We start from the raw sequence: 13,527 nt of genomic DNA, 5'->3' as shown, positions 1-13,527 counted from the left end.
TCTAAAACACTGGGATGGTTCATTTGAAAATGAATGGCCAGTTTCTTTCCCCATCTGAGGCATATCTTAAGTTGTTCTCTTTCTCTAATTACATTGTTATTGAGTGGGATTTAAAGACTAATCTTCCTTTTCCTTATAAAGACAAACCTGACATTAGCTCAGACTGTTTTATAGCTTCCATAATTACTCCAACCTATTCATTTACTTTTTCAAAAAATTGATTGCCTTTCTATAGTATTAATTTGCCTCAAGTAATTATGTATTTTTGTTTATTAATATGATAAAAATTAATTTATTTATGTGTACAAAAATTATTAATTTTATTTCCATGTATTTATTACAAAAGTTTGCTTAAGTAAAAACAAACAATGGGAAGCCCAAATTAGAATATTGACAATTGTATGAAAATAATAGATTGCTACTCACCATAAAAATGATATGTTGAGTTACAGACCAGCACAATGAAAAAAAACTGCTACATATAAGCTTTCATGCACAGCCTTGTTCAGAAAAGAAAAATACACACACATTCACACAAGGAAGCACAACTCACACACACGAGATCACCATCTCTGGCCAGAACACAACAGAAATGTGTCAAACAGAAGCAACAATCCAAAGTGGGGTGAAGAATGGATTGCACAGTGCTGGTAGCTGGAAGAGGAATCAGTGCTGCCTGGCAGAGCATGCAGGAACTAGAGGTGGCAGAACAGGGCTGCCAGGCACAGCATCAATGGTTTTGGGGGAGAGGAGAATGGGGGACAGAAAGGAGAAGAGCAGAGAAGGGGAAAGTCCAGTAGATGCACCAGAAGAGAGCAGTGCACAGAGAGGGTGAGAGGAGGGGAACTGTGAGGAGGTGGCAGGACAGAGGGGGTGGAAATAGTTGGGTGGAGGGTGTGGGGACAGTAGGTTACCATAGGTTGAGGCTGGGATGATTTTGGGAGCAGAGAATAGGTTTTAAAGGATAACTCCCATCCGCACAGTTCAGAAAAGCTGGTGATGGAGGGGAGGATCCAGGTTGTGGAGCATCCAAAGAAATCAAGCATGTTCTGCCACAGGGATGTCCACTTTGCTCTTGACCACAGTTTGGCAGTGGCCATTCATCCTGGTGTACAGTTGGTTGGTAGTCACACCAATATAAAAAGTTGAATAGTGATTGCAGCAGAGCTTGTAGATGACGTGGCTGCTTTCAAAAATGGCCCAGCCTCTCAAGGGGTAGTGTAAGCATGTGTGCATTTGCTTAAGTAACATTTAATTGGATGTTCATTATGTGTTGTCACCTTCTTGAAACTCTGCTTAACATGGCAATTTCCTGCAGTACTTGTTTTTTTGTTACTGAAATTTGCCTTTTTGATACTGAAAGATGAATTAAACAAAGCCTCCAATTCAGTAATATTCTCAACTTTAAGTTTTACTTGAACATCTCATAATTTTCCTGTTTTTACAAATTACCAGTGAGGTAGCTGATAAACAGTGCTTTTCACCTTGTCCTGATTTGCTTTGACTCGTGCTTTGCTGTAGATTTGTTAACATATTTAGAAATGGTAAGTGAGCAGGTGTTTATGTCTCATTCTTCTTCTTCTTCTTCTTCTTCTTTTGTTTTGGCCATCTTAAGACCACATAAATTCACTTCAGCTTTGTTTCTTCTGGTCTTTCGTTTTTCCCAATATTGTTTCATTCTCATACTTTGCGACCATTATTATGAGCTCTAGGATTTATTTTTTTATTCACAATTGGTGGATTAACAGGTCTAGTACTAGCAAATTCATCTTTGTTCTTCTGTCCAAGATGATTTTGTTAGGAGCCTTATTCTGTCCTCAAAATCTTTGAAGGCCTGAATTTTTTATTTAAAAATCTGGTTCCTTTATTCTCATTTCTTCCAGATTTCTTTGTATCTCTTAGATCCATCATATTTTGGTTTTCTTGTCCATCAGAAATTGTGTGTTTCACTGTGTTAACTTCCCCTGGTCCATTCTGAGGATGTGTGTGAAGCACATGCTCCGTCTTTTCCTGATGACATCAGAAATTTTTTCTATCTTGGTATACAGTTCCTGGTCGGCTCAGTTTCTACATTGACCATCTTATGTTCTTCGAGGTCCTAATATTCTCCTGAGAATCTTGCATTCTATCAGTTCTAGCCTCTTGATCACTCTGGTTCTTACTAAGCTGAGAGTTTCTGCTGCATATAGAGCTTCAGGGCGGCTCACTGTTTTTAATGTTTCAATTTTGCATTTATTAAAATATTCTTCTTACTGTAGGTGTTGATAGTTAGTTTATATGCTAAGTTCATTTTGTTTATCCATGCTCCCATTGCTTCTTTTTCAGTCATTCCATTGCCTATCCATTCTCCAAGGTATTTGAATCTCTCCACCTTCTGAATTTCCCCTCCTTCTGTTGTCATCCATCTAGGAGCTGTCATGATGTTTGTCATGTAATGTGTTTTCTCGATAGTGATTTGTAGGCCTGGTTTAGCTGCCTGTCTCTGCAGTTCTGTGGTTTGGTTAATTGCCTCTTCTAGTGATTCAGACAAGATCACAATGTCATCTGCGAATGCTAGACAGTCTACCCGTACTCCTTTATTCTTACACTCCAGTCATATTCCACCCAGTCCTTTCATTCCTTGTTGCCACTCTCTGATTATCTTATCGAGGACACAATTACAGATCAAAGGGGAGAGTCCGTCTCCCTGTCTCACCCCGGTGTTAATCTTAAAGGCCTCCGACAGCTTTCCTCAGAACTTGACCGTGGATGTTGTGTTGCTTAGGGTCTGTTTAACGAGTTCACTGGATTTTCTGTCCAAATTCATCTCCCCTATAAATTGGAACAGTGTGTGTGCATCTACAGAATCATTGGCTTTCTTGAAGTCTATGAATGTAAGCATGAACATTTTGCTCCTCTGTTTTTGATAAGTGATTATTAGTTTTAGATTCAGGATCTGTCCTGTGTATGATCTCTCCTTTCTGAAGTCTCCTTGGCACTCATCAATTTGTGGATTTAGTTGTTCTTCCACTCTATTTAGGAGTGCTTTTGAGAACACCTTATAGGTCACAGGTATTAAAGAAATTCCTCTGTAGTTCCCAGGTTCCATCTCATCGTCTTTCTTGTGTATAGGATGTATTAGTGCCAATGTCCAACCTTCTCGAAGCTGCTGCTCTTCCCAGATTTTTCATACAATTTGCATTAGTTCTATGATCATATTCTCGTTCACATACTTTTTTGTGATGATCCCATCTTCCCCAGGTGGTTTGTTATTTGTGAAGGTTCTTATAATGTTCTTAACCTCTTCTATAGTTGGTAGTTCTGAGTCGGGGTTTGGTTCTTTCTCACTGTAATTGAATGTCTCAGGTGGTGCTTCACAATTCAGGAGGTCTTCAAAGTATTCCACCAAGATCTGACTGTTTTCCATGTCTCCATACACTGTCTTTCCTTCATTATTCTTAAAGCTGAGTTTTGAAGGATCATATCTACTTAAGTTAGTCTTGAACATTCTATAGAAGTCTCACATGTTGTTCTTCCGGAAGTCTTCTTCTATTTGAGTTAAACATTCTTGCAAATATTTCCTCTTGAGATTTCTGATAGTTTTAGCAGTGGTTTTTCTTACTTCTTGGAGGTTATTTAGATTTTCTGGTGTTTTATGAGATCACCAATCAACCCCCACTTTTTGATTGCTTTATCTCCTTCTATCGGCCACCATGCATGTTTCTTCCTCTTCTCCAGGTGAACTGTTTTCTATAAGTTGTCAATCAGTACACCTTTCAACTGTTTCCAACCTTGATAGTTCTTCTGATTCAAGCTCGCCTTAAAATCTTTGCTAGTTCTAAGTTTCTCTGTATCATACTTCATAATACAGGTAGTATATTTAGTCTGATGGGCTCTCGGTAGAATTTTGATTTTTATTTTGGATAGAAAATGATCTGAGTCTAAATTTGCACTCTTGAGGACTTTGAATTTTCTTTTCTACATGTCATGATATCGCTACATGGTCAAGCTGAAACTCTCCTAGTACTGGTTTGGGGGATACCCATGTTTTCTATTTTCTTGGAAGGCATTTAAATGCCATTGATCTCATCATCAGGTCAAAGGTCTTACAAATTTCCACTAGTCATTCGCAATTCCTATTAGTCCTGTTGTGGGCTGGATAGTTCCCAATTATGTTTCTGAACTTCCTCTCTTTCCCTAGCTGAGCATTGAAGTCTCCAAATAGTATGATAACATTCTTAGTTGGAATCTTGGATAGTGTTTCCTTCAGGTCTTTCCAAAATTCTTCTACTTTCTCTGGGTCAGTTCTATCAGTCTCATTTGTGGGAGCATCTTCATTGACAATGATATAAATCTTATTTGCTCCCCTAAAGGTAAGTGTGGAAAGTCTACTGTTTCTGGATCTGAAATCAGTGATGGCTCCCAGAATTTGTTCATTGATTATAAAGCCTGTGCCCAGTTGAGGTACTTCTTCATTACTTGTCAGGTTTTCCCTTCAGATTGTGATATCCTTCTGATTCAAATGCTGTTTCGTCTGGACATATTGTTTCTTGTAATGCAGTTGCAATGAATTTTTGTTTGGCCAAAGTAACAGTAAGATGTCTCAGTTTTCCAGTTTTGAGGAGTGAGTTAACATTGAAGGTAGCAAAGTATGACACTTTCTTACTTTGCAATCGCTTGCATGCTGGTGCGAATTCCCCGAATCTGTTGGCTCACTAATATTGTCATTGACAATGGCGGATTGGTTACCACATGGGGTAGTGCTTCCTGTAAGAGAACTTACCATCATGCTGAATCGAATGATTTATGTTGGGGTCAACATCTAGGTGTTAACAGGCTTACAGCTGGGGTAGTTAGCCTCAGAGGTGCCTTGAGATGTGACCTGCCTTCTCTTTTATGGCTTATTTGGGTACCAACCCTCCTCCTTTATCCAGGCTTGGGACCAGCAGCAGCACTTTCAAATTACTCAGTCCACCCATTAGTACTTCAGGTGGATGTTATTATTATTATTATTGACTCTTTTTGTTTTGATTTCAAGGGATGAAGGAATAAAATGCCAGCCAGCTTGAATGTGGTTTTCAGCCACTTTGTCAGTAAATAACAGGCAAATTCCCATGTCCAAATGCACAAGCATTTTGCAGAACAATGTGACATTTGACCATGCGTTTACACTAGCTGCAGGCAGAAAGGGTAAACAAATTCATCCCTGGTTGGGAAGAAAGGGAGGGGAGGACAGTGAGCTGTCAGTAGCATTAAAACGCCTTTGGAGATGGTGACACTTTCGTAATAATGGCCTATACGTAGGAATGATTGATTCTCCATAAAATAGTGGTCCCAACCCTGCATCAGTTGGATACAAGGCACCAGAAAGGAAGGGTACATGAATAAAATTTCATGTTTGCCTCTTATGTTCTGTAATTGAGCATCTGAATATTTTATGAGGAGATTTTCATGTAGTCATCAACATGCTTTTGCTATCTAGCACTCAAATATGACCTAAAATTCAAGGTGCATCCATAATGTAAGTTTCCTTGGTGTTGTGACCAGAAACAAAACACAACTGAAAAATTTATTGGAACAGGTATGGGAAGTCTCAGGCTGTTTTTCAACATATTCATCACCAAAATTCATTCATTTGTCATATTGTGGAAGCAATTTTTGTATCCCTATGTCATAGAAGTCAGTCATCAGGGATTGGAAACACGGTGTGTCAACCATTTCAGCCTCTCTGTCAGACTGAAAATGCTGACTCTGACCAGATGGGAATTTTTTGAGGTTCAGGGAAAGATGGAAATCACTGGGAGAAAGGTCTGGACTAAAGTGGGGATGGCCAAACATCTCCCAGCTGAACATCTGCAGGAGCTCTGTTGTTTGTCGAGCCATGTGTGGACGTGTATTACTGTCCAGCAAGATAACATTGGCACTGAGCATCCTCCACCATTGCAATTAATGCATCATTTTGCAGTAATGCTCAGCATTCACCATCTCATCTCTGCTTAGAAATTAGATAAGGAGAACTTGCCATCTGTAACAGAACACTGAACACAGTACTTGCTGTGTGACAGTCTGCTTGAATTTCATCTTGCAGGGAGAGCATAGAATGCTGCTTTCTCTGTGGGGTATCGTATGCAACCCACAACTCATCACCTATGATGATACAGTCCAGAATCTCATTACCTTGCTGCTGAAGGAAAATCAAAGTTGTCTACACACACTTTGCTTTGTGGTTCTGGTGTCAGCTGCTTCAGCACCCACCTGGTGTGCAATTTCTGGAGCAAGTGCTCCATAATAATTTATGTAACAAGAAGTGACTGCTGAGTTCCAGTGTTGTAAACTAACAATACTCCATAAAGCATCCCCACACAATTTGCCTGTAATGATGAATAGCCTCCAACTGCATTCCTCATCATGAACATTTTGGCGACCTGCTGCAAAATGTCTGCATCAGTAACGCACCACCTGTTTGCCAATGACATTAGGCACACGACCTGGCACAGCTGATTATCAACTTCAGTCAGCACTATGTTCAGTGCATTCAAAACCTTTATCACTGACTACACTTCACACACAGCAGGAGCTGGAATATGAGCCTCCATTTTCAACCACTGCTACGAAGCTACTGTGAGATCTAGGGAACTTCCACTAGGACATGTACCATGTCATGTGATTACTCTTACCACGTACAAGCAATTGCTCCAAGCAACATATGATTTGATAACTGTAGTACTAGTAGCAAACTTACTTTATGGATGTGCCACATAACATGTCATCAACTGAAGAACCTTTATCTGACAGTGACGCAATTTCCACGTCCAGACTATTGGTTTTGGTCAACTTAGTATTCTGAAATTATGTGCTGAATATTTTGCCAGTGTTACTTGATATATCATTTTAGATATGTAAAAGACAATTTTCATGACCAATTTGGCATGTTGCCTCATATTGTTACATTATGATACCATGATGTATTGTTACATTGTGATACCATGATGCAAAACTGGGGTTCATTAACACTCTGAATATATAATTTCTGTATATTGGAAATCTGTTTTGAGTAATTAAGCCATGAATAAAGCTTCTGAAAATAACAGTGTTTACTAAGCATTTTTGTTCACTTCCTTAAAATAATTCACATCCATATGGAACATCCCTCTGTTATACAATGAGGCATAATAGTGATTACATCTCTTTATTAGTTGTTTGCTTCCCACACAAACAAAACAGTGATATACACACAGCTTCACTGCACTGTAATTTAACATTCAACTGTGATGGAAAAAATTAGCTTTATGTTTATTTGCTAGCTTCAAAGAAGGACATTGTCCAAAGCCTAAGTTACAGTTGTATGATGTGTGATTCGAGTGTACTAGGATCCGCTAGAAGCTGTAAATTTGTGCCGCTTCATATAATGGATAAACAAAATGAAAAAGTAAAGATAATGGATAAACTAGAGACAAGAATTTGTACCAGACATCAATTTCTTGTACTGGATTGTTCTGTCTATTGTGTCTTTGCATCCAACTTTATATGACTTGCTATTTTTTTTCTTATACTTTTCCTTGTTTAACACACTTGTCCCAGTTTACACTTTTGCTTTACAGTGCTGCTTCCTGTCCTTGATTTCCACATAACTTAACTGTCAAAAATAATGATATCAGAAAATGAGAAAGTTGTGGGTCTGTTGGATTGTTTCTGTCTTATAGTTTTTTGAAGAATGGTTTAAATAGTAACAATGTAACTACTATATTCAATCCATTGTGTTCACTGTTTTCCGCTCGCAAGGAATACAATAGATTTCAGACATAGCATATTATTGCATTCCCTTTTTTATTTTCAGTAGTTTCTATACATTATCAAATCCTGATATTTTATGTTTGAAAGGTCATACAGCTACTACACTTTTCCATAGACAGTGAAGTAAACAATGGACAAATGTATTTTTCTATTTCTCACTTTCAATCTCTCTAATGACTTCTGCAGTAGTTAAAAATGATTCATGTTTTGATTGTTTGAGAACCTTTTGAAGACAGCCAGGATTAGAGTTGAGTGAGTCAAGGAAATGCTGGAAAACAGGAATCAGTTACAAAAAGACTGCAATTTAAATCAAGCTCTTACCAAATAATGAGTATAGTGTGAACAATGTGTCACTTCATTTGGTATCCTGAATATAACAATTATCTTTTAATTGCTGTTGAGCTTAATGCCACATCTAATTGCTAAATATTATGTAAATAAATGTTAGTGACCAGAACATTCAGTCAATACATTTTACTTTATTTCAAACATTGGGCTGTAGAAATGCTAACTATCTCAACAAGCCTTATGACTGTCAAAAGGGAGAATTCTGCAAAGCCACTATCTTTCATTTGGAATATGAAGCAGTCCTGTTATTGTAGCACTGTCAGAAGGCATTTTCTCATGAATCACTAGATTCTCCTTTATTCATTAAATAATCATATTTTATTTATTTTTATTTGTTGTGTACTGCATCACTTCAACAAAATCATCCCAGTGCCATACTAATAAATAAATGAAAATCCCTTCGTCAGGGCTAAGGCTATTGGAGGAAAGGTTCATGACTGTGTTTTAGGTTGAGTCTGATTGATAGGGTTGGTTGCAAAAAAGTGTTTCCGCTCGAAAATCAGTCCATAATTTCAGATATCATTATAACAAATTTTGAGTGAAATACTAACACTGAAATGAGAAAACAAAAATGCTCATCATGTAGTGGCTGCATTGAATGATAAATAGGTATGTAAACATGAATTGTAACACGGTAATTCATGTATGTGTTTGGAGGGGGGGATACCTAACAGACCAATGAAAGTAAGAATAATTTGTCATATTATACAAAGAAATGCTTTGGCACTGACATCCACACAATATCTCAAGTTTTGAATGCTACTCATTTTTTTGTATATAAATAATACTAGGGTGAGAATTGTGAATGGTCTGAAAAGTAAAAGAGGCTATCCATGGTGGAAACAGTAAATGAGACACATTAGTACTCTCAGCTGCACTTATGATTTGTGCATGAATGTTGACCTTGGATTCTGAATAATATCTTCCTCTATCCTACATGAGTATGGTAAAGGAAAGTCCATGGGGGATTACAAATAGTGGAAAGAGTAAGAGCAGTGTCACTTAATAGTCGAAACAAATATGAATAATGGAAAGAATAAAAATAGTATATTGTAAATTATTACCTTTATTCCACTATTATTTCTTGTATCAGTTATCTCCTTAAATCAGTTCCTTCATTATTCTTTCCCCTTAGCTTCAAATGAAGGAATGTGAAAGTGTTTCAGTAACATTACCCTCAAGGTTCTCTTGGCCTTGTTCCAATTTCTGTTTTACACAAATGGATTCTTATTTCCTGTGTGTAATACGAATCATTGTGCAGTAGTTTTTGTGCTTATAATGTAGTCTTTTATTCTTTTTACAGGGTCTTGTTCTGAATATTTATGTGAATAAAAATTGTATTTTTTTTTAATCAGGAGAACAAAGTGAAGGACCTATGCCATGCCAGGTGTGTGGGAAACTCATATCTCGTCGTACAAATATGTACAAGCATGTTGCTCGCATGCATACTGCCCTTCCTACTGCTAGATGTGAGTACTGTGGGAAAACAGTGAAGAACAAATTTGCCATGCGAGACCATGTGCGTATGCATCACATACAAATAATGAGTACATCATCCATGGACACCAGATGCTCTCCGACCTTCACTACTTCCACTGGCAGTTCATCAGTTTCTGGGAATCCTAGTACACCGTAGTCTAGCATCTCCAGATGAGATTGATCATTATAGATACTAGTAGAATGTTCAGCTGCCTTACTGTCTTTCACTATCATTAGATTTAAAATATATATATATATATATATATTTTTTTTTTTTTTTTTTTTTTTTTTTATTGTTTGCCAAAAAGTCATCTACGTAGCAATGCAGTTGCCTAATTAAAATGATATTTTGGCATCAAATGCTAAGTAGATTGTCAGTTGCACCATACTGCTTGGACTTTTATTATAATATTGCATATTCAATTGCTCTTAGCAAAATGTCCCCAGTTCATTAAGAATAAATAAAGTTTTGCAAACCATTGTTAGATGTTTCAGACCCAGTGTATAATGTGTGAGAAAGATGTTTGAGAACCAATGTATAATATGTGAGAAAGAATGACATTCTAAGTATAATATAATCTCATAAGCTGATGCACTGGTACTAAAGCACAAAAAATTCTGCAGACCAGTATGAGTCAATAAGTGAAAATGTTTAACAGGAAAACATTTTTAAAGATTGCATTATTGATGAGGTAATTGAAAATATAAATTCAAATTAATTTCACCAAGTGACAGTGGTAAAACTTTCAGCATTTCCTTTTTTCTGTATCATTCCAGTTCACGTGTTGAGTGAGGTAAAAATGTCTGTATGCCTCTGTAATCACCCTAATACCATGTATCTTGTTCTCATGATCTCTGCACGAGATGTATGATGGTAATAGCATAATGGCAATGTTTTAGCGAAATATTTTCTGACCGCTGCATGACTTAATACTGTCTTGGGTGAAAATAACTTAGTATATCAAACTGCAGCAGATGAACGTTCAAATACATAATACTCATGCACAACAACTCACCAAAATGTGAAACAGTCCTCTATCATATTTAAATATGTAAATGAGATTGTTTAGCAGATTCACAGTCTCATATCTGTTTTCAAACAAGACTGCAAGTGTGAGGGCATTAAATACGGACACATCTGTCACCTAATTATAGCTTCCTTTCATGGCTCCCATTATTTGGCTCAGACAAAAAGGTAGAATGGTTTTCATGGTGACAAAATATAAAAATCATACTTGTAAATAAAAAAATTCTTTATCTTTATGAAATTAATCTAGAATGCACATATCCCTTTTTTAAGAAATTGATGATGCTCAGATAATAAACACATACACATTCAATACTCTTGTTTTTTTCTCCCACACTAATCTTTTAGGTGTGGAATAACATCCTGGGAGTCAAAATCATAAAACATAATAAGCTTTTTTTAAACTACAGAAAAATGGCATAAGAGTAACTAAAAAGGAGTAACTGGATTCATCAGTGACATACCATAGTTAAAAAGTTAGGACTATGCATCAAACTTTAGTGTACATAGACAATAATACACTACTGGCCATTAAAATTGCTACACCATGAAGATGACGTGCTACAGACGCGATATTTGACTGAGAGGAAGAAGATGCTGTGATATGCAAATGATTAGCTTTTCAGAGCATTCACACAAGGTTGGCGCCAGTGGCGACACCTACAACGTGCTGACATGAGGAAAGTTTCCAACCAATTTCTCATACACAAACAGCAGTTGACCGGCGTTGCCTGGTGAAACGTTATTGTGATGCCTCGTGTAAGGAGGAGAAATGTGTACCATCACATTTCTGACTTTGATAAAGGTCGGATTGTAGCCTATCACGATTGCGGTTTATCGTATTGTGACATTGCTGCTCGCATTGGTCAAGATCCTATGACTGTTAGCAGAATATGGAATCGATGTGTTCAGGAGGGTAACACGGAACGCCATGCTGGATCCCAATGGCCTTGTAACACTAGCAGTCGAGATGACAGGCATCTTATCTGCATGGCTGTTACGGATCGTGCAGCCACATCTCAATCCCTGAGTCAACAGATGGGGATGTTTGCAAGACAACAACCACCTGCACAAACAGTTTGACAACATTTGCAGCAGCATTGACTATCAACTCGGAGAGCATGGCTGCTGTTACCCTTGATGCTGCATCGCAGACAGGAGTGCCTGCGATGATGTACTCAACGACGAACCTGGGTGCATGAATGGCAAAACGTCATTTTTTCAGATGAATCCAGGTTCTGTTTACAGCACCATGATGGTCGCATCTGTGTTTGGCAACATCATGGTGAATGCACATTGGAAGCATGTATTCGTCAGCACCATACTGGCATATCACCTGGTGTGATGGTATGGGGTGCCATTGGTTACACGTCTCGGTCACCTCTTGTTCGCATCGACAGCACTTTGAACAGTGGACGTTACATTTCAGATGTGTTACAACCCGTGGCTCTACCCTTCATTTGATCCCTGCGAAACCCTACATTTCAGCAGGATAATGCAGGACTGCACGTTGCAGGTCCTGTATGGACCTTTCTGGATACATAAAATGTTTTGACTGCTGCCCTGGCCAGTACATTCACGAGATCTCTCACCAATTGAAAATGTCTGGTCAATGGTGGCCGAGCAACTGGCTCGTCACAATATGCCAGTCACTACTCTTGATGAACTGTGGTATCGTGTTGAAGCTGCATGGGCAGTTGTACCTGTACACGCCATCCAAGCTCTGTTTGCCTCAATGCCCAGGCATATCAAGGCTGTTATTACGGCCAGAGGTGGTTGTTCTGAGTACTGATTTCTCAGGATCTATGCACCCAAATTGCATGAAAATGTAATCACATGTCAGTTCTAGTATAACATATTTGTCCAATGAATACCTGTTTATCATCTGCATTTCTTCTTGGTATAGCAATTTTAATGGCCAGTAGTGTACATATTGGTAACTACTCCACAAGCTGTTCTGCTCTCATCGTGAGATGCAGTACATTTACAGAAAGGAAGATATTCAAAAATAACTTGAAACAGCAAGTTCTGTCAAGTGTCAGAATATAAAGTAAATTTGAACAATAGATTGATGCTGGTAAATAATAGGTATTTGAAGACATCATGAACGACCCAGAATATATGAGTAGTGTGAGAAAAGTAATGAGACTGACAACAGTGCGAGTGGTGTTGCAACACTGTGTTGTTCTTGTGTAGACCAGTGTGTGCATCCCTTCCAGATGCTCAGTCTGATTTTCAGCTCTGTACAGCAGTCATGCAATTTTTGAGAGTGCCTTCAGTAAATTTGTGTTCTCGTTGCATGTAACAAAACTGGAACAGCAGAATTTAGAGCAATGTTATGCAATTAAGTTTTGTGTTAAACTTGGAGAAATACATGAGTGTGACCTTTGAAAAGTTGAAACAGGACTATGGGAAACACTTCTTATCAAGAGCACTAGTTTTTCACTGGCACAAATCATTTTTGGAAGGCCAAGAACACAGTGAAGATGAAGCTCACAAACTTGTGCATGCTCTTTTAAGTTCTGACTGACATTTAACGATAAGGATGATAGGTGACCTGTTAAACACAAACACTTTCATTATACATCAAATTTTGACTGAGGATTTGCACATTTGAAATGTTTGTGCCAAAATGGTGCCAAAAAAGCTCACAATGGAGCAGGACAATCAAAGAAACATATGCATCGATCTCTAGAGGAATGCCAGTGACCACAAATGGTTCAGTCGTGTGATCATCGGTGATGAACACTGGATTTTTGAGTATGATCCTGAGACAGTGGCAAAATGAGAAATGGCACACTGAGACATCTCCTCGACTGAAAAAAAATATCAAATGAGCAAATCAAAAATCAAGACAATGATGATTTGCATTCTTGACAGTAGGGATATCATGCATAAAG

General features: G+C 38.0%; 1 protein-coding gene across 2 annotated transcripts in view; it reads left to right on the top strand.

Annotated features, from left to right (window-relative positions):
- Positions 1 to 9,835, top strand: part of LOC124606181 (protein abrupt-like) — a 260,199-nt gene extending 250,364 nt beyond the window's left edge. The window contains exon 7 of one of the 2 annotated variants that reach the window (XM_047138198.1): positions 9,477 to 9,835. In XM_047138198.1, coding sequence (XP_046994154.1) covers positions 9,477 to 9,757 — 281 coding nt within the window. In that variant the 3' untranslated portion in view covers positions 9,758 to 9,835. The remainder of the gene's footprint in view (positions 1 to 9,476) is intronic. The other variant, XM_047138173.1, reaches the window with a different exon arrangement.
- Positions 9,836 to 13,527: the final 3,692 nt, after the last annotated feature.

This window comes from Schistocerca americana, chromosome 1 (genome assembly GCF_021461395.2).
Source record: "Schistocerca americana isolate TAMUIC-IGC-003095 chromosome 1, iqSchAmer2.1, whole genome shotgun sequence".
In the NCBI taxonomy this organism is placed as follows: Eukaryota; Metazoa; Arthropoda; class Insecta; order Orthoptera; family Acrididae; genus Schistocerca; species Schistocerca americana.
The sequence above is the reverse complement of the archived record's forward strand: the minus strand, read 5'-3'. Positions and strand labels throughout refer to the sequence as shown.